The sequence below is a fragment of the Malaclemys terrapin genome, chromosome 1 (assembly GCF_027887155.1).
Source record: "Malaclemys terrapin pileata isolate rMalTer1 chromosome 1, rMalTer1.hap1, whole genome shotgun sequence".
Lineage (NCBI taxonomy): Eukaryota > Metazoa > Chordata > Testudines > Emydidae > Malaclemys > Malaclemys terrapin.
In genome coordinates, this window is record NC_071505.1 from 133,538,319 (window position 1) to 133,558,054 (window position 19,736).

The 19,736-nt window shown below is 46.4% G+C and overlaps 1 protein-coding gene across 3 annotated transcripts in view; it reads left to right on the forward strand.

Annotated features, from left to right (window-relative positions):
- The first annotated feature begins 5,074 nt into the window (after window positions 1-5,074).
- The window catches only part of CRACR2A (calcium release activated channel regulator 2A), a 114,546-nt gene continuing 99,884 nt past the window's right edge, over window positions 5,075-19,736 (forward strand). Inside the window, exon 1 of one of the 3 annotated variants that reach the window (XM_054039459.1) lies at window positions 5,075-5,106. In XM_054039459.1, coding sequence (XP_053895434.1) covers window positions 5,101-5,106 — 6 coding nt within the window. In that variant the 5' untranslated portion in view covers window positions 5,075-5,100. Of the gene's footprint in view, window positions 5,107-18,987; window positions 19,192-19,349; window positions 19,429-19,736 lie in introns of those variants that run through there. The other 2 variants (XM_054039467.1, XM_054039449.1) reach the window with 2 other exon arrangements.

The window sequence follows — 19,736 nt, forward strand, 5'->3', positions numbered from 1 at the left end:
AAAATAGTTTTCAATTCACTTCGTACAAGTACTGTAGTGCAATCTCTTTGTTGTGAAAGTGCAACTTACAAATTAATATTTTTTGTTACATAACTGCACTCAAAAACAAAACCAAGTAAAACTTTAGCGCCTACAAGTCCCCTCAGTCCTACTTCTTGTTCAGCCAATCGTTAAGACAAACAAGTTTGTTTACATTTCTGGGCGATACTGCTGCCCTCTTCTTATTTACAATGTCACCAGAAAGTGAAAACAAGCATTTGCATGGCACTTTTGTAACTGGCATTGCAAGGTTTTTATGTGCCCCTTCATGCTTCAGCCACCATTCCGGAGGACATGTTTCCATGCTGATGTTGCTTGTTAAAAAAATCATGTGTTAATTAAATTTGTGACTGAAGTCCTGGGCGAGAATTGTATGTCCCCTTCTTTGTTTTACCCACATTCTGCCATATATTTCATGTTATAGCAGCCTTGGATGATGACCCAGTACATGTTGTTCATTTTAAGAACACTTTCACTGCAGATTTGACAAAACGCAAAGAAGGTCCCAATGTGAGATTTCTAAAAATAGCTACAACACTCGACCCAAGGTTTAAGAATCTGAAGTGCCTTCCAAAATCTGAGAGGGACGAGGTGTGGAGCATGCTTTCAGAAGTCTTAAAAGAGCAATACTCCGATGTGGAAACTACAGAACTCTAACCGCCAAAAAAGAAAATCAACCTGCTGGTGGCATCTGGCTCAGATGATGAAAATGAACATGCGTCAGTCTGCACTGCTTTTGGATTGTTATTGAGCAGAACCCATCATCAGCATGGACGCATGTCCCATGGAATGGTGGTTGAAGCATGAAGGGACATATGAATCTTTAGCGCATCTGGAACATAAATATCTTGCGACGCCGGCTACAACAGTGCAATGAGAACGCCTGTTCTCACTTTCAGGTGACATTGTAAACCAGAAGCGGGCAGCATTATCACCTGCAAATGTAACCAAACTTGTTTGTCTTAGCAATTGGCTGAACAAGAAGTAGGACTGAGTGAACTTGTAGGCTGTAAAGTTTTACATTGTTTTATTTTTGAATGCAGTTGTTTTTTGTACATAATTCTACTTTCATGATGAGATTACACTACAGTACTTGTATGAGGTGAATTGAAAAATACTATTTTGTTTTTTGAAGTGCAAATATTTGTAATAAAAATAAATATAAAGTGAGCACTGTACACTTTGTATCTATGTTGTAATTGAAATCAATATATTTGAAAATGTAGAAAACCTCCAAAAATATTTAATAAATTTCAATTGGTATTCTATCATTTAACAATGCAATTAAAACTGTGATTAATAGCGATTCATTTTTTGAGTTAATCACATGAATTAACTGCGATTAATCAATGGCCCTAATAATTGCTTAACTGCAATTAATCACATGATTAATTGTGATTAATTTTTTAATCACTTGACAACTCTAATTATTATCCAAAGTCACACAGCAGTCAATGCCAGAGCCAAGAATGGAACCTAGGAATTCTGACTCTGACTCCCTGATCTCTCTCCTACTTGATCTTAAATTAAATTATGTATAATTTACTTAATGTTGCTAAATATATTGTCATGTTACTCATGTAATATTCTTAAAACACTACATTCTTAAAACAACAAAAGAAGGAGTCGTTTATGCCTGTGCACCCTGGTTATTAGATCCTCGTTTAATACTCTGAGACATGGGTGCCAGGTTTGTGTAATTTTTGTTGGTGCCCAGAATGGGTGCAAGCAGAGCCGTCCTGTCCATCGGACAGACCAGGGCAACTGCCTTGGGCCCTGCACTTTGGGGGGCCCCAAAAATGTAGAAAACATCCAAAAATATTTAAATAAATGGTATTCTATTATTGTTTAACAGTGTGATTAATCGTGATTAATTTTTTACATTAGCTTTAATTAGCCCTTTTTAAAATGTAGATCCTTTACTGGAGCATTAAGTAGGCTGGTCAGAGGATCTCTAGGAAGGAGATATTTTGTGATAAGATGAATCTCTTTAATAATTTTCTCCCAAACAGTTTAATGCTTGGACACAACCACCACATGTGCAAGTATGTTCCCATCTCCCTGCAACCCCTCCAACAGAGGGACGCCCATGTAGCAAAAATACGATAGCTCTTAACAAGTCAAATGCCATCGGTACAGCAACTTATAAATGTTTTCTTTATGAGCTATACAAATTGGAGATGTATCTCCCCTTTCCCATATGTAGATCCACTCATTCAGATCAACTTCTTTGTCCAAATCCCTCTCCCATCTTTTCAGCTGGGTTGTTTTCTCATCAACAGCTTTTTCAATCAAAATTGTACATATCTTAGAAATTAAACCGTTTGTTCCAGCTTGCTCTGTCGCAACTTCTCAAATGTGGTTAAAGGTGTTTGGTCCCCAGAGTATAACCACTTTGCTGCAGGGTGGCTGCCCCCTTTTCCTTCTATTTTTGCCAGTATCTATTCAGATGTAAGAAAACTGGGGTTGTTCTGCGTAATTGATTAAATGAATTTAAACACTAGGTGGCATGATCTCACTGGAAAATATCTTGTTTGTACAAAACACTGAAAACTATGGGCCAAATTCTCAGGTGAGGCTAGAGGGAATCGAATTTGATGTAATGTACACATTGCAGGGACAGAAAGGACCAGTGTGTTGTGCCTGCTTAGGCTACTTCAGACTTACTACTGTGGACTCTCACACTGTTATCAATAGGTAACTTACATTCGTCCTCATATATTATCTCCAAATTTGGCCCTTTAAGTTCTGCTGCACCACTTGTGATCATATTCTATAGGTCTTTCTAAATCCTACTGCTCCTACCATTTTCAGTAGCACTGAAACATTGACACATCTGACCCCATTTTCAGAAGTTCTGAGCACTCACAGCTCTAGTTAGTTGATGAGAACTGATAGCACCCACTATTTCAGAAAACCAGCCCTAGCTTGTTTAACTTCTGAGTAATCTAAAGCAAAAATACAAATGGATATGATAGGAATACTATTCACCCGAACGTGAGCAACAGTAGAGTGTTCTCTACTCTGTTTATATATAAACATTATGACACATTCAGGAACTTGACCTGTTCTTTTTGTACTGCATGCACTGAGTTTAATCAGGAGTACTTGTGGCACCTTAGAGACTAACAAATTTATTAGAGCATAAGCTTTCGTGGACTACAGGCCACTTCTTCGGATGCATATAGAGTGAAACATATATTGAGGAGATATATATACACACATACAGAGAGCATGAACAGGTGGGAGTTGTCTTACCAACTCTGAGAGGCCAATTAAGTAAGAGAAAAAAACTTTTGAAGTGATAATCAAGCTAGCCCAGTACAGACAGTTTGATAAGAAGTGTGAGAATACTTACAAGGGGAGATAGATTCAATGTTTGTAATGCTAGCTTGATTAACACTTCAAAAGTTTTTGTTTGTACCCTTTCATATCTCTTTCACTCTTGTGTGAAATCACTGAAATCTATGTTCTTATTCCTAGTTTCACTACAAACCATCTCAGTGCTCTGTATGAAGGTGGAGTGTATAACCCCAGTTTAGCTAACAAGCTGTGGTGTGTACTGGCTCTTTGGAGGCAGCAGACATGATGTTACTGCTGTGTGTGTCCAGTAAGAGGGACTGGACACAGCAGGGGAGATAGATTTTGGGGAGACTTGGGACCAGAAGAGTTGTTGGGGTCACTCTGCAAGGAGTGACTGGGTTGGTGGAAGCCAGGGGGAGGCCATTGTGCTGTGAGCACGCTGCTGGTGTCAGGGCTCTGATCCAAAGCTGCACAGCATAGAGGTACCCAAGGTTACAGGGCAGGTGATGAAAGACCTTCAAAGTGTCACAAATACCTTTGATTATTAACCCGTAGGACTGAGCGTCCTCTGGAATTCCACTGAGGATAAGGAGTTATTCTCAGTACCTTCCTGTCCCTCCCTTTGCACCTGTGCCCTGTGTGTTCTTCAGCTCACTTCTAGCTATACTGCCAGATATCCAGACCTTCCCGGGGCCTCCCTGTTATGGACATTTAAAGATTCCCTTCTGACTGGGTCTCAACCTTTAGTCTTCCAGAAGCCCTGCTCCTTGGCTACATGTAGCCTTCCCCTACTGCTTCAGGCTTGTCTAAACAGCTATGTTAGTGTGCCGTAAGTGAGGGTATGAATGAATTTATATGCACTAGCTTCTCTGCACCAAGCTCCCCCTGTGGTTGCTCTTATTGCACACTAACTCTGGTGGTGTAGCTTAATGCACTGCCAGTGTGCACAAAGGCACTCTTAAGGTAAGTCTACACTTCAAAAGAAAAAAAAAGTGGCAGCAAGTTTCAAAGCCTGGGTCAACTGACTTGGGCTCACGGGGGCAAGTGCTTTAGGGCTAAAAATAGCAGTGTTAAGCATTGCTGCTCTGAAACCTGGTGAGGAGGGTGGGTCTCAGAGCCTGAGCTCCAGCCCAAGCAGGAAGCTCTAACACTGCTATTTTTAGCCACACTTCACAAGCCCAAGTCAGTTGACCCAGGCTCTGAGACTTGGTGCTGCTTGGTTTCTTTTTTGCTATGTGGACGTACCTGTTTGCACAGTCAGTGTGTCTACATGAACAGTTAGTGTGGAGCAGATAGTGTACATGAACTACTGTGGGCTTTTCCCCATGTAAAAAAACCCCTTCCTAGGATAACATTTTCAAGGAGGAAGCACACAATTCCCATTGAATTTCACTAGGATCTGAAAATCTTGATTTCTCAGGATCTTTTCTAAATCCCTTAGCCCAATGATCCAATGACAGGATTGTAATAACTGCAAGGGAATATCTATATCCAAGCAAAACAAAGCCAAAAATCATAGACGAATCTGTAAAAAAAAAACCCCTCTATTAGTATTTAAACTTTGGCTTTACAAAATCTAACTACTGCACCACGTGGCAAGACTAAACAGCTTTCCTTGTTTGCTATTGCACCTGGAACAATATGGTTCAACTGATAATTTTTCCTTTGCTTTTAAAATAAATGTAAATGTTTTCTTTAGGCATTATATTGAAACAGTTCCTCGCTGGTGGCTCTTAGACATGGAATTACCCTTAGTGAATGCAGGTAAGCCTTGGCAACTGCCTTTGCCCCATACATGTACATTGTAGGTTATTACTCCTTCTGGAAACTATTGAACAATTCTGAACTGTTATAGGATTATGAGGGAGAGAGCAACTGCAAAAATCAGTAGGGAAGGTATGTTAAGTGGCAGTATAGCCTAGTGCAGGGGTCTCAAACATGCGGCCCACAGGGTGATTTTCTGCGGCCCGCGAGCCCCTCGCAGCCCCCCTGCCCTTCCCCAGTGTTTACCAGGGTGGCTCCGGCTGGACGTGCACCGGGAGCAGGGCATGCTCCCTGCCTGCCTGCCCTGCCCTGCGCAGCTCCGGGAAGAGGCTGGAACGTGAGCAAGGTGGGGGCGGAGGGGCTGTGTGTGGCTTGGGGTGGCCCCTCCGGAGAGGGGCAGCACGTCCAGCTATTCGACGGCGGCAATTCGGCGGACGGTCCCTCACTCCTGCTCGGATTGCCGCCACAGATTTTTTTTTTTTTTTTGCGCCGCTTGGGGCAGCAAAACCCTGGAGCTGGCCCTGGCTGTACCCCTCACCCCTCCTGCACCCCACACGCCAACTCCCTGCCCTTAGCCCCCACCACACCCCACACCCCTCCTGCACCCCCTGGGGGCAGGGAGGGGGCAGAGTTGGGGTGGGGATTTTGGGGAAGGGGTTGGAATGGGGGCAGGGAAGGGGTGGGAAGAGGCAGGGCAGGGGCGGGGCCTCATGGAAGGGGTGGAGTGGGGGCGGGGCCGAGGGCGGCGGAGGGGAGGTGTCAGTAATGCGGCCCTCAGGCCAATGTACTAGTCCTCATGTGGCCCTCATGGTCATTTGAGTTTGAGACCCCAGCCTAGTGGCATAGTCCCTAAACTGGGCTTTAGGAGATCTGGGTTCACTTCCTAGCTCCTCTATGAGTTTGCTGGGTGCCCTTAGGCAAGTCCTGTCTCCCTGTGCTTTGGTTTCCTCACCTATAAAATGGGGCTAATGATACTGGCATATTGATATTGAAAAGTGCTAAATTTTTATTATCAGAGGTTTTGTTATATGCTGTGAAATTAATTGATTGTTGTAAGTAACAGCATAATGAATGACAAAAAGGCGATTAACTGAAACAGTAAAATAAGAAGCCTAATGCTAAAAATACTTCTCTGACTTCCCTGTGTTAACTAATAAGATAGATCTCTATTAATATCCAACTCAAAATTGATAGGATCTTATGCTTCCTTAATAAGGTCATAATTAAAATATTAAAACCACATTTTGGGGCATAATTTGTTCTAGATAGAGATGGAGGAAATGAGGTGAGGCCAAGCCACACTATTGCAATCAGGATTGTAAACACAACCTTTAGAGCTGTGATGTTCTAGGGCAGTGGTTCTCAACCAGGGGTATGTGTACACAGAGGTCTTCCAGGGGTTACATCAACTCATCTAGGTATTTGCCTAGTTTTACAACAGGCTACATAAAAAGCACAAACTAAAATTTCATACTGACAATGACTTGTTTATATCATTCTATATACAATACACTGAAATGAAAGTATAATATTTATATGCCAATTGATGTATTTTATAATTATGTCGTAAAATGAGAAAGTAAGCAATTTTTCAGTAATTGTGTGCAGTGACATGTTTGTATTTTTATGTCTGATTTTGTAAGCAAATAGTTTTTAAGTGAAGTGAAACTTGGGGGTACACAAGACAAATCATCTTCCTGAAAGGGGTAAAGTAGTCTGGAAAAGTTAAGAGCCACTTGTACTAGTGGGGTACTCTTGTGGGGGGACCTCTGTTAAAATGTTGCTATCTCATTGGGGGGAAGGCTTCAGCATAATTTATCTGCCTGTGCTGGAGGAGTTTGCCTCCTGTCTGGATACTGTTACATCACACCCACCAGATTACTTTTCACGTGGGTTCCTACAAATACTTCTCAGGAGCCAATCTTTTGCCTTTGGAATGAACCATATTGCACCAAATGGCATTCTGTCTCTCTCCCCTCAAATATTGCAATGGATGAGGATCACCTTCAAAAATATTCCCTACAAAGTCTTCATCCCTCCTGTCTCCATTTCCAGGCACACCCCTAGGGCATTGGGCTGAACATAGTTTTCAGCATAGTTTTCATAAACGATTGCAGGAAACATTTGTTTTCCCAGGAGTGTTGCCTTCCTACATGGTTATTTTTATGCAAACAAAACCATTTTCTCAGTCACACCCCCGGCTCTCTGTAACCTTATGCATCACTGCGTAAATTGCAGGCTAAGTTGAGGAAGTTTTGCAGGAGTCCCTTATTACATTTTTTTAATACCTCTTCCCTCTTTTTGAGGTTGGGGAGGGTAGGGCATGATTCAAACCCACTGGAGTAAATTCAAAGACACCTATTGCATTCAAGGAGCTTTGGATCAGGTGTTTAATAAAGAAGGGGTCACTTGTATTTGGATCTGGATTGCAAGTCAATACACTTGTCCCAAAGTCCAATGAGAATGCGAAGACCCAGGGTTTTGTATTGTGCTCCTCCCTAGCTTGTAATTAAAGAAACAAAACAAAGTTCTATTTGTCCAGAGCAGGCTTCAGAGTGATAAGATATCAATGTTTATAATGGTGTGAAAGGAATTATCGTGGTAATCCAAGACTTGGCCTTGCTGTCCAATTCCCCCTGCTTTCATAGGCAATTAAAAGAGGTGCATCAGCATGGAAAGCAAAAGCAGATGAGTTACTTAACAACCTAGTGCTAAAAGAAAAAGCTGCACTCTTGCAGCCCAGCTGTATGATGGTTCTCAAGATTAAGATAAGCAGCTGTCACAATGAATAAACTGTGAATGTGGTGAGTCTTTATTTAAGGAATTTTTTTATTGCACTTGGCATTCTTGAGCGGAGTGCTGCACGCCACTCTCTCCTGAAACCTGCTACTGTTTGTGGCTCTGGCATTGTCATTACCCAGCGGAAGAGACAGTCAGCCAGCTTCCAACTTGCATTAATATTAGTGCAGTCAGAAGCAAGCTCCATGGTTTAGGCAATAGGTTCAGCTTTTCAGGGTGGGATTTTCAAAAAACCCTAGCGTGGCTCTTCTAGAAGTCAATGGAGTTTTTACCCTTGACTTCAGTGGGAGCAGAGTTAGGCCAATACAGAGCACTTTTGAAAATCCCACCCTCTGTGGAAACTATTTTCAACAGTGCTTATGTAAAAATGGCCCCTTCTCATTCAGCAGACCCCTTCCTCCTTTTTGTAGTTAGATTCATAGCCTCTGACTTCACAGATTAAGAGATATTTTTATGGCTTCTCATTCCTGTTAGCCAGTGCAGCTAGGGGAAAGGGGGTTGGGCTCTCTTCTGGCTTGTGTGTCATTAACAGAGTTGTGACTGCAGAATCTTTAATGTCGAGTTCTTCCCGGCTTGGGCATCACCAACTTGACTCTCAGATCTCAAAGAGTTTACAGGCTTGGTAGTTAGTTTTTCTTGAAAAATGGGCACACCTCAGGAGCACACGATCAGGAGTTGCTGAGAGAATAAATACTGAGCCTCTTGATGCCCGTTAAGGATTCACTTTTCAGAGCAGAATCATTTTTTAAACATTAAACTCTTTATTCAGTCTTTTAGGCTGGGATATTCAAAGCAGGTGAAGGAAGTTAAATGCTCCACTCCCACTGAATTTCAATGGGATTTGGATGTCTGACTCCCGTAGCTTCCTTTGAAAATCCCATCCTTAAACTATATATGAAAGGTGGGAAAATTGCTTTTTTCAGCAACTTCCCTCTGTGTCTCCCTTGGGGTCTGCAGTGCCTTGGCCCTGGCAGCTAACTACAAACAGATCTCATATGGGGGGAGAGGATAATGTTTCTGATTCCTCTGTGTCCTCCTCTCTGTGAATACTGTAAGGACATGGAAGTTGTCGTCACTGGCTTTCCAGTAACTGCAGGATCAGGAAGCACAAGGCTCACGGTCCAGAGTAGGATGGATCCCAGTTGTTCAATAGCGCCCTGTTCTTTTTGCTGGCTTAAGTAGGGCTAGTGGCCCCAGTTGAATGTCTTAGACTCCACCAATAGGATGTCAGAGGGCAGCCTCAAACTGGGGCTGGGCTTCCTGGGTCATCAGTTGTTAGCAGACTGCCAAGTAGAGGCAGTTCCTATGGACCTGGGTTCCTATGGACCTGAAATATGGCTGTTCCTATGGACCTGGGTTCAAGGCCTGTGGATCATGACACCCACTCATCAAAAAAGCAAACCTTCCTTAGCCTCCATTGTACTTACATATCCTAACATCACAGTGTGTTAACACTGTGTCTAAGACAGTGCATTCAAAATCTTTTCAGGATCTGATGTCCTTTTGTCCCTTACAAGTTTGCCTGGCATTTCTTTCCTCCTCCAAGATCATTTCTCTTTGAACTGCATGGATATTCCAAATGTTTCAGCCTGTGAAGCAGCAGCTTCCTTACACATAACAAACCCAGAAGACTAATTCCAATAAAGTGTTTAGAAGAGCATCAACTTAACCACAAGCTGTTTAAATGTCAAGATGCGGACTCTGCGATTTTTTGCTTACGTTAATTTTTGATAAGATAGGATACCACATCTCAGCCAAAACAAGGGGGAAAAAGAAAAACTCTGAAATATTTGTTTGCCAAGGTATCAGCTTTCAAATTAGGCAGTGGCAAAAGATTGTGTGATGCCTTAAATCTCACTTAAAGTATCAAAAACACGCTCACCCTGATTTCGTAGTGGATAGATTGTCTCTACTCTGGCTGATCATCTTTTCGTGCTTTGGCATTTTAATGTAATGCTGATTTGCTTCAACACATCCCACCAACTAGTGGAAGTGGAAAATAGGGTATACGATCTCTGAACAATTCAAAAGACTAGAACAACTTGGGGAACAACCATTGCAGCCGTTTCTCCAACAAGATTTAGTGAGTGGGCAGCACGTGGGATGACAGATGCATACTAGTTCACCTGCTGAATATGATTTTGAATACCTTTGTATGCTGCAGCCATGTTAGCTCTGTTGTCATAGCTTTGTCCCCTGCAATTAGCCATATCTAACCTGTCCTTTTCCAGCTTCTCTAAAATAGCTTCCATAATTCCCTGCCTTGGTTTGGTATGGATATCAATGAACTCCTCTACAAAGTGCTCAACAACCTTTGCCATCTGTGATGCTGGCAGAACCAGATGCCAGCTCATGTTGAAGTCCCCATGTCGCAACTGAACACTGACAAATACAGAGCTGGAACCAGTCTGGCTTACCTGTGTGTTAGTATTGTTAAAACAGGTATTAGAATTATAAGGATGTGTTTAGAGCTTGCTGAATGCTTGTGAGTTACTGCATGCATTAATCTCACTTGTAACATCTATGTCCTATAGTGTAAGGTAATATTTGAGCAGTTGTCTTGTAAGCCGCTGTGACTATGTAAAACACCAGACAGGAAAGAGACATTAATAAGCACCTTAACACCTGAGACATTTGTCCCACTTGGTAGAGATCTGGAGTGCAATCAAACATAATAGAGAAGTATTTAGCTTTCATACTTTTACAAAAATAGTCTGCTGTACTTTTATTATGATCTTACTGATAAATTCATTTTAAATTCGGTTTGATAAGTAGCTTTGTGGTATTGATACCATGGCACACTATCATACCTTGCAAGCAAGTCAAGTGAGCCCCAAAATTTATTATTGCAAGGGCTATCTAATTTCTTGTCTGAACTTCTCAAAGCTAAACACCTCTCGTCTAAGTACAGCAAAATAGCCTAGATGACACAAAATATTATACCACATGTCCTTCTGCATCTGATAGCAGGTTTGCATACCTTTGTCCATTGTGCAACTCTTTTTCAATCATTTGACAAGTTCCATCCACCAAGTGATTGCCTCCAGGTGTTCCTTTGAGTGTTCGTATTGGTATATTCATGTGCTAAAGAACATAACCTTCATGAACTTCAGTTTTACGCTTCGCAAAGGAAGATGAGGCATTTGACTGAAAAAGAAAAGAAATGAAACAGAACAAGGAAGCAAAAATCAAAGTGTACATCAACCAAGATCACTGGTATAATCCCCCATTAGGAGTTTGGACAAAGAACCACAATTTAATATTTGCAAAAAGAAGAACAGGAGTACTTGTGGCACCTTAGAGACTAACAAATTTATTAGAGCATAAGCTTTCGTGGACTACAGCCCACTTCTTCTATATGCATCCGAAGAAGTGGGCTGTAGTCCACGAAAGCTTATGCTCTAATAAATTTGTTAGTCTCTAAGGTGCCACAAGTACTCCTGTTCTTCTTTTTGCAGATACAGACTAACACGGCTGCTACTCTGAAATTTAATATTTGCCTTCCTTTGCATTCATTAGGTGAAACATCTTGTTTTAAATTAACAATTGGACCATATTCCATCCACAGTCAACACAATCCGGCTCTTGTGGCCTAGTAGCTGGATCTCTTTTGTCATAGTCAAAATTCTTCCCCACACTTTCAATAACTGAACCGCTTTTAGCGTCCATTTCCATAACAATTGCACTAGCAACCAACAGGCAATCTTCTGTCCTAGATTCAGAGATTCCGCCACAGAGCAATTCAACACCAAGCTGAGCTCTGTGCCAGAATCATACTCCAGCACCCAACAAACCTGACAAACCCAAATCAATGTCCTCGCCAGCTAAGGAAGGCTCAGAAGTGTGAATAGCAGAAACATCCATGGATTGTGCAACAGGAACATAGTCGAACTTTGCATGGTTCAAGAAAACTTGTAGACCACTTGCACTTTTCTGATCTTCTTTTTTCATGGGCCTGCTACAGCGTGTGCTTTTGAGCATCACTCTTGTGCTTGAAGGTTGTCATGGCAGAAATCATGGTTGACAATAAGAATTCACCCACTAAGCTCTTCATGAATGAATTGCTAGATTTGGAATGACTGCTGTAGTGGGTGAAAGTGCTAACTAATATCTCTGTGAAACTGAGAGAAATCAGATGAAAGGTCATAATATCTCTGTGGAACTCAGAGCTATAGCCAGTGGTCAAAGTGTATGGGGGGAAGTGTCACAGACCCTCCTCCCCCCAATTATTTTTGAAGATCAAAAAGGATTTGCACAGAGCTTCTTATAGAAACTGCTGTTTCAAACAGCTCCCAGGGCTCCTGCTGCTTCCTCATATAGCTTCCCAGGGTCCACTCCATTCCCCCATGGGCAAGCACTGTTCACTCATAGACCTGCCCATCAGTGTACAGGGAGTGGGTGGTGCCTGTGTCCATGGAGGAGTGGAGCAGATCCCAGCACTGAGAGATGCAGCAGCAGCCCAGGGAGTGGCAGATGTAGCAGCTGCGGGGGAGGGAGAGCACAGCCTAGAAGCTAGGGAGGGGCCAGGAGAAGCCACAGGGAGCCTGGTCCCTCCTCCACTGGCCACCCAGCACTTCGTAGGTACAGGCTTAGAGCTGAGCAAGCAGGGAGCAATGGGGCAGGGCAGGGAACAGCGGGGACAGAGGGGCAGAGGCAGCAGCCCTGGCATGGGACCAAGGGACTCAGAAGACCATCCCCACCATCACTGCTCTCCCATCTCCAAAAAGACCCTCTCCTCTTTGGTTTGGATATCAATGATGTAAGCAGGGTTTGAATGAATTCTTCCTTGACAGCTAGCTGGGCCGGGGGAGACTTCAGCAGCAAACTGTATTTACATGAACATACCTACTCTGCTTAGATATCCAGCAGATAGAGCAGTGTGTTGCTCAAAATAATCAACTTTGGCTGGTTTGGGGTTACAAATCACTGTAGTACTGAATGCGGGGTAGTGAAATACTGTTACCAATGTTGTCATTATTGTATGAATACAGGGAAGCGGCAAGGAAGGTGCAAGGAAGTTTCCATCTTGCGCCTCCCCCCCCCCCAGCCCCGTGGCAGCTCCCCACCCTCCAGCCCGGGGTCACCCTCAGCTGAAAGCCACGGGCTTGAATGTCAGAGCTCTATGAAAGTAAGGGAGGAGGGAGGGGACAGGTGTTCCAGATAGGAGGTGTGAACTCTCTCTCTCTCTCTAAGAGTCCCATCCAGTCTGGTTTAATCTGTTCTTCCCCACAGTTCAAAGAAAGAGCTCAATAGGCTTCATTAAGAGCCTCTTTGTTATGTTAAAATACTCAAATGAGAGCTGAAATCACTTGAGATGGGGCAGTGTTTCTTCCCAGCCTGCAAAGAGCTGAAAATTACTAAGGTCCTGTCTACACTGGCAAGTTTCTGCTCAGTAAAGCAGCTTTCTGTGCTGTAACTCCCAAAGTGTACACACTGCCAAGCCACTTAGTGCGCAGAAACTGCACAGTTGCTGCTCTGTAAAAAAAACACCCCAATGAGAAGTGTATGGTTTTCTGCGCTGTGGGTACAGCACTGCGGTGTTAGTGTAGACACCCTGGTCGATTACAGTGCTGCGATTGGCCTCTGGGAGGTGTCCCACAATGCCTGTTCTCGCCTCTCTGGTCATCGGTTTGAACTTTACTGCCCTGCCCTCAGGTGACCAACAGTCATCCCCACCCTGTAAATTCCTTTGGAATTTTGAAAGTCCCCTTCCTGTTCACTCGGTGATGTGTGCAGTGGTCTCAGTGCCTTTTTCCAGGTGGCCATGCCTGTTCCACGCACCAGGCAATTCCCCACTTGGAGCAATGCCGAGCTTCTGGACCTCATCAGCATTTGGGGAGAGGAGGCTGTCCAGTCCCAGCTGCGCTCCAGCCGTTGGAATTATGATACCTATGGACAGATTTCACGATGCATGACAGAAAGGGGCCAAGACCGGGACACACTGCGCCCGCGAGCTGCTGGTTCTACAAAGAGCTGGACGTGATACTCAGTGGCGACCCCATCTCCACTGTGAAGATCACTGTGGATACTTTGGTGGCTCACATGCTAGTCGAGAGTGGACCAAGCCAGGAGAAGGAAATCTTGAATGAGGATGTGAAGGGGGATGGGGACCCAGGGCCGGTGCTACCATTTAGGCCAACTAGGCGGTTGCTTAGGGCGCCAAGATTTGGGGGCGCCAAAAAGTGGCGCCCCCAATTTTTTTTTTAACAGCGGCCGCTGTGCTGGGAAGGAGAGGGAGTCTGAGCCGCCGCCAGCAGCCCAGGGGTTCCCCGGGTCAGTGCGCCGCTGGCAGCCCAGGGGTTCCCCGGGTCACAGCTGCCACATGAATCCCCGGGCTGGAGGGTGGGGAGCTGCCACGGGGCTGGGGGGCGGGGGGGGCGCAAGGTGGAAACTTCCTTGCACCAGCCCTGGGGGGACCCAGAGGCAGAGGATGACTCAGAGGTCCCCATTCACGGTAACTTTCCCGCACCACTGTGCCATCATGCGCAGGAGGGGGAGGAGGCAGGAGGGGAACGGCCAGGTGGACCATTGCTGCACACAGGCGAGCCGCATAAGGGCCAGGGAAGAAACCGCAGTCTTGGAGAAGATCCTCCCTTGATTCCCTGCTCACCCTCAGCAGTGAGATATCTTCCATAATGATCACATCCTGTGGAAAATGTGGGACAGGAATGATTATCAGAACCCCTCTACAGTGCTGGCTCTCCCCAAGAGCCACGTGCCCAATGTACAGCAGGGTCCAGGAAGAGTGATTTCCCCGTGGCTACTTACCATTTGGGGCGTTTTGTGGCTCACGTGTGCTTTCCTGGGGTCAGCCAGTTAATGACAGGTGCGTGAGTACTGGCTGTGTTTTAAATCACTGAATCAGTGTTCTGTGTGTTGCAAACAATATTGTTTCTGTAAAATGTTGCGTTTAAACTTTACTGAGATGATCTTGGGAGCCCAGCCTCCCTCTTTGTTATTGGCGGCTGAACGGCTGCGCAGAATTAGAAAGCAGCCAAGAAGAACTAAGGAGGACTTTCTGCGCGAAGTCATGATGCACTCCAGCCAAGAAACAGGAATTGAAAGAATGGCAGGACAGCGAGAAGAGGGACCGAAAGGAGAATGCGGCGCGCCAAAATGAAGACACGGAGCGGCTCTTAAACATTATGGAGCGCCAAGCAGACACGCTCCAGGCGATACTAGCACTGCAAATGGCGCAGCTCCGTGCCCACCCTCCCCTGCAGCCGCTGTCTCAAAACTCTTTCCCACGCTCGCCCCAGACACCTCCAACACACTCTTACCAATCTCCTGGCTCCAGTCTGTACCCGTGACATTCCACTCCCCCCCTGGTCACAGTCCAGCACTGCGGACTCCCAGTACCCACTGCCACAGGTGCCGACTTCCCCTCTGCCCGGTGGGTGCTCGACTCCCCACCCTTGGCCCCGCCTCTTCCTGACCCTGCACCGCCCTCGCCCCGCCCCCATTCCATCCCTTACCCAAAGTCCCCGCCCCTGCCCAGCTCTTCTCCACCTCCTCCCCGAGCATGCCATGTCCCCGCTCCTCCCCCTCCTTCTCGGAAAGTCCTACGTGCTGCCAAACAGCTGTTAGGCGGTGGGCAGGAAGCGCTGGAAGGGAGGAGGAGGAGCAGGGACACGGCACACTTGGGGGGTGAGAAGGAGGTGAGGAGCAGGGAGCTTAGCTGTTGGTGGGTGCGGAGCACCCGCTAATTTTTCCCTGTGGGTGCTCCAGCCCCAGAGCACCCATGGAGTCGGCGCCTATGTCCACTGCACTCAACACCCATCCCCCTGCATAGTACTCCAAAGTAAAAGTTTGGATATGATCCCTGGACATACGCAAATCTTTAGCCAGCCTGGGACCCCACCTCCTCCTGGGACCTTCATTTCCCCCATCCCCCTCACTGCTGATATTTCTTGTTTGTTTGACTCTCTCCTCCAGTTGTTGTCTTTAATAAAAGAATTGTGTTGGTTTGAAAGCAATCTTTATTTTATTAATTGAAAGCAAACAGAGCCCTGAAAAGCAATAGACAATTATGTTAAACCGTCATATTGCATCATCTGCACCAATCACAATCACCTCCTAGCATTACAAGCACTGCACTCCTGAGCATAGCAACAAACATTAGTGGCTTTCAGCTTCAAATTGCTGCCTCAAGGCATCCCTGATCCTTATGGCCCCACACTGTGCCCCTCTAATAGCCCTGGTCTCTGGCTGTTCAAACTCAGCCTCGAAAATGCTGAGCCTTGCAGTCCAGCCATGAGTGAAGCTTTCACCCTTCCCTTCACAAATATTATGGACGTATAGCACGCGGCTATAAGCATAGGAATATTGTCATTGGCCAGGTCCAGCTTCCCATAGAGGCAGCACCAGCGGGCCTTTAAATGGCCAAAAGCACGCTCAACAGTCATTCTGCCCTTGCTCAGACTGTTGTTGAACTGCTCCTTGCTGCTGTCAAGGTGCCCTGTGTATGGCTTCATAAGCCATGGCATTCAGGGGTAGGCGGGGTCTCCCAGGATCACAATGGGCATTTTGACTTCCCCTACGGTGATCTTCTGGTCCAGGAAGAAAATCCCTGCTTGCAGCTTCTGAACAGGCCAGTGTTCTGAAAGATGCGTGTGACATGCACCTTTCCAGACCAGCCTGCGTTAATGTCCGTGAAACGGCCACGGTGATCCACAAGCACCTGGAGAACCACTGAGAAGTACCGCTTGCAATTAATGTACTCGGTGGCTAGGTGGTCTAGTGCCAGAATTGGAATGCGCGTGCCAACTATCGCTCCTCCGCAGTTAGGGAAGCCCATTTGTGAAAAGCCATCCACAATGTATTCACGTTGCCCAGAGTCATGGTCTTTCAGAGCAGGATGCGATTAATGGCCCTGCACACTTCCATCAACACGAGTCCAACAGTTGTCCTTCTCGCACTGAACTGGTTAGCGACCTATCGGTAGCAGTCTGGAGTAGCCAGCTTCCACAGTGCAATCGCCACGCACTTCTCCAACGGCAGGGCAGCTCTCATTCTTGTGTCCTTGCGCTGCAGGGCTGGGGCGAGCTCATCACACAGTTCCATGAATGTGGCTTTCTTCATCCAAAAAGTTCTGCAGTCACTGCTCGTCATCCCAGACATGCATCATGATGTGATCCCACCACTCAGTGCTTGTTTCCTGAGCCCAAAAGCAGCATTCCACTGTGCTCAGCACCTCTGTGAATGCCACAAGCGATCTCATGTTGTAGCTACTACACGTAGAAAGATCAATGTCACACTCCTCTTGTCTTTGTAGTTTAAGGAATAACTCCACTGCCACTTATGATGTGTTAATTGGAGTGAGCAGCGTAGTGGTCAACAGTTCGGGATCCATTCCTGCAGCCTGAAAGAGGCAGGGTGTGCAGTACACAAACTGTTGAAAGATGGCGCCAAATGCGGACGGAAGCACAGGGATTGCTGGGATGCAAAGCAATGCATCACGGGGCACTGGGACAGGACCCAGGATGCCCCGCGATTCTCTCTGCCTTCCCACAAGTCTTAGCAGCAAAAGAGAAAGAGATGCTCTGTGGGATAGCTGCCCAGAATGCACCGCTCTGAATAGTGCTGCAAGTGCCACAAGTGTGAACACGCTATTGCACAGGCAGCTGACAGTGTGAACACACAACAGCGGTTTTTCTTCTGCGCTCTCTGAGCGGTGCTGTAACTGCTGGCGCTATAACTCTGTCAGTGTAGACATAGAGACTGATGTGCAGAGGTCGCAGCAGAGAGGCAGGTGGCAGCAGAAGGTGACTGACAGTCAGCCGGAGAGGCTAGCGAGGCGATGAGCAGAACGAGTGGCTTGTGAGGCAATGAGTGGCTGGCAAGGCAGCGAGGAACCACAGCTGGTGGGGCAGCCAGCAAAGAGGAACCGTGGATGGTGGGGTGGCCAGCAGAGAGAAACCACAGCTGGTGGAGCGGCCAGCAGAGAGGAGCAGCGGCTGGCGGGGCGGCCAGCAGAGAGGAACAGCGGCTGGCGGGGTGGCCAGCAGAGAGGAGCAGCGGCTGGCGGGGCGGCCAGCCAGAGCAAGCGCAAGCAAGGTGCCTTCTTCCCCAGGTGGGAGGTGAACTCACACAGATGCACCTCTGAACCCTGGGTCCCACTGACCAAGGACAATCACTGTGAGTGGGGGATGGTGAGGGAGCAGAGAGGGGCACAGAAAAGGAACCTTTGGTTGTAGAACTCAAGAGCATGAGGCGGAAGGCACTGTCCCACGCACGCTGGGGTGGGTGTCCTGCTCATTTATGATTATGAATGCCACTTGTGGCATTTTCCCTAATTAATGGCAAGTGACTTCCCTTCGTTCATTAAAAGTTTCTGTTCTACGCTCAGACTGTGTTTGCGAGTGGGGAAGTATTGCCTCTCTGAGGCGCCTAGGGGTGGTGTGTAATTTTCCCTGGTTACTGGGTTGGGGCTCGAGCTGATTCTGCGTTGTATTGTTGAAAAGGAACCCCTAGGTATTGAACCCGGCCCTGATTGCTGCCAGCTCCACCTGGCAGAAGGGTTACAATGATATCCACAAAGCAGTAAGCAGGGTCCTGAACACACCCTTCAGCACTAAGCAGGCCACTAAATAGTACAGTTGGGGGACTAAAGGGGCCCCTGCACACACCTTTTGAAGAACTAAATGGGGCCCTGAATCGTCCATTTGGGATCTTAAACAGGGCACCGAATACAACATTTGGGGCACTAAACACAACCCAGAGCTAAAAATACCTGAAGAGAATCCCCTCAAGAAAGGGTTTGAGAGGGAAAGCAATGAATATAGGCTTGAGGGTTTCTTTCAGTGGCTCTCCCTTAGGACGGTAGATTTTGCTCCCTCCTTCAAGCTGTCATGGCTTGACAGAGCTGTCTCACGCTGGAGCGCTGAAAAGCAGCACATAAAATGAAACCTGTTGCAAAACCACACACACACACACACACAGACACACACACATGCTAAAGGGTGGGTGTGGGTGCTGTGGGGAAGAAGAGGTAGAACGAGTTAGACTTGCTCCAGTCCCACCCCCAGACTTCACTGCAGCCTCCTTTCCACCTGATTATGCCACAGATGCCTCAGCCAAGTCTGAGACGTGTTGAGCTGTCCACTCTCTTCCTCTCTCTTCAGCCACAGCTGGCTGGGAAAGGCCATTTGGGACCTGCACTGCCCCTTTGCATGGGCATCTGTGGACAGAGAAGTAACAGCGGCCCAGCAGCTGGGTGAAAGTAGCCAGGGGGGTTGCAGAGGAAACATCCCCTGGAACAAAGTTGTTTGCAGAAATAAATACCAGGTAACAACTTAAACAAGTGTTGAAGAAAGGGTGCAGTGTCTCAATCAGTAGCTCCACTTCCTCTCTTCTCAGTGTGTTGCAATGCAGCAGCCAGCATGCTTCCGGTGGTGACTGAATTCTTTTTAGACAGCAGTGTTGTTTAAGCACTGCCCGGCTAAGGATGGTACCACTGCAATGGGGCCTGGCAGCTGGCTGGCCTGGCATCAAGAGATTCTGCTAGGGGCTAAGGTTGAGAGAGTGAGTGACGTTTCCTATCCTAATCTGCTGTGTGGTGTGGCTGCCTGCTGTTAAACAGGGGCTGTGTGTCACCCAGGAGACTACTATATTGGAGAACTGTGTATGTGTGTGTGTGCATGCACACATGTATAAAACACATGCTCAGGGGTTAAATTGTGTGTGTCTAGTCTGTGTGTTGCAGGGGGAAGGGAGGGTGCTAGAGGCAGAAGAAGTTTCCTGTTCACCCCCTGACGGGGGGCTGGGAAGGGGGGGAATGTTTCTCCCAAACTCCCTGTTTCTTGGCTGTTGTGATGATAGTTCGGCATGCT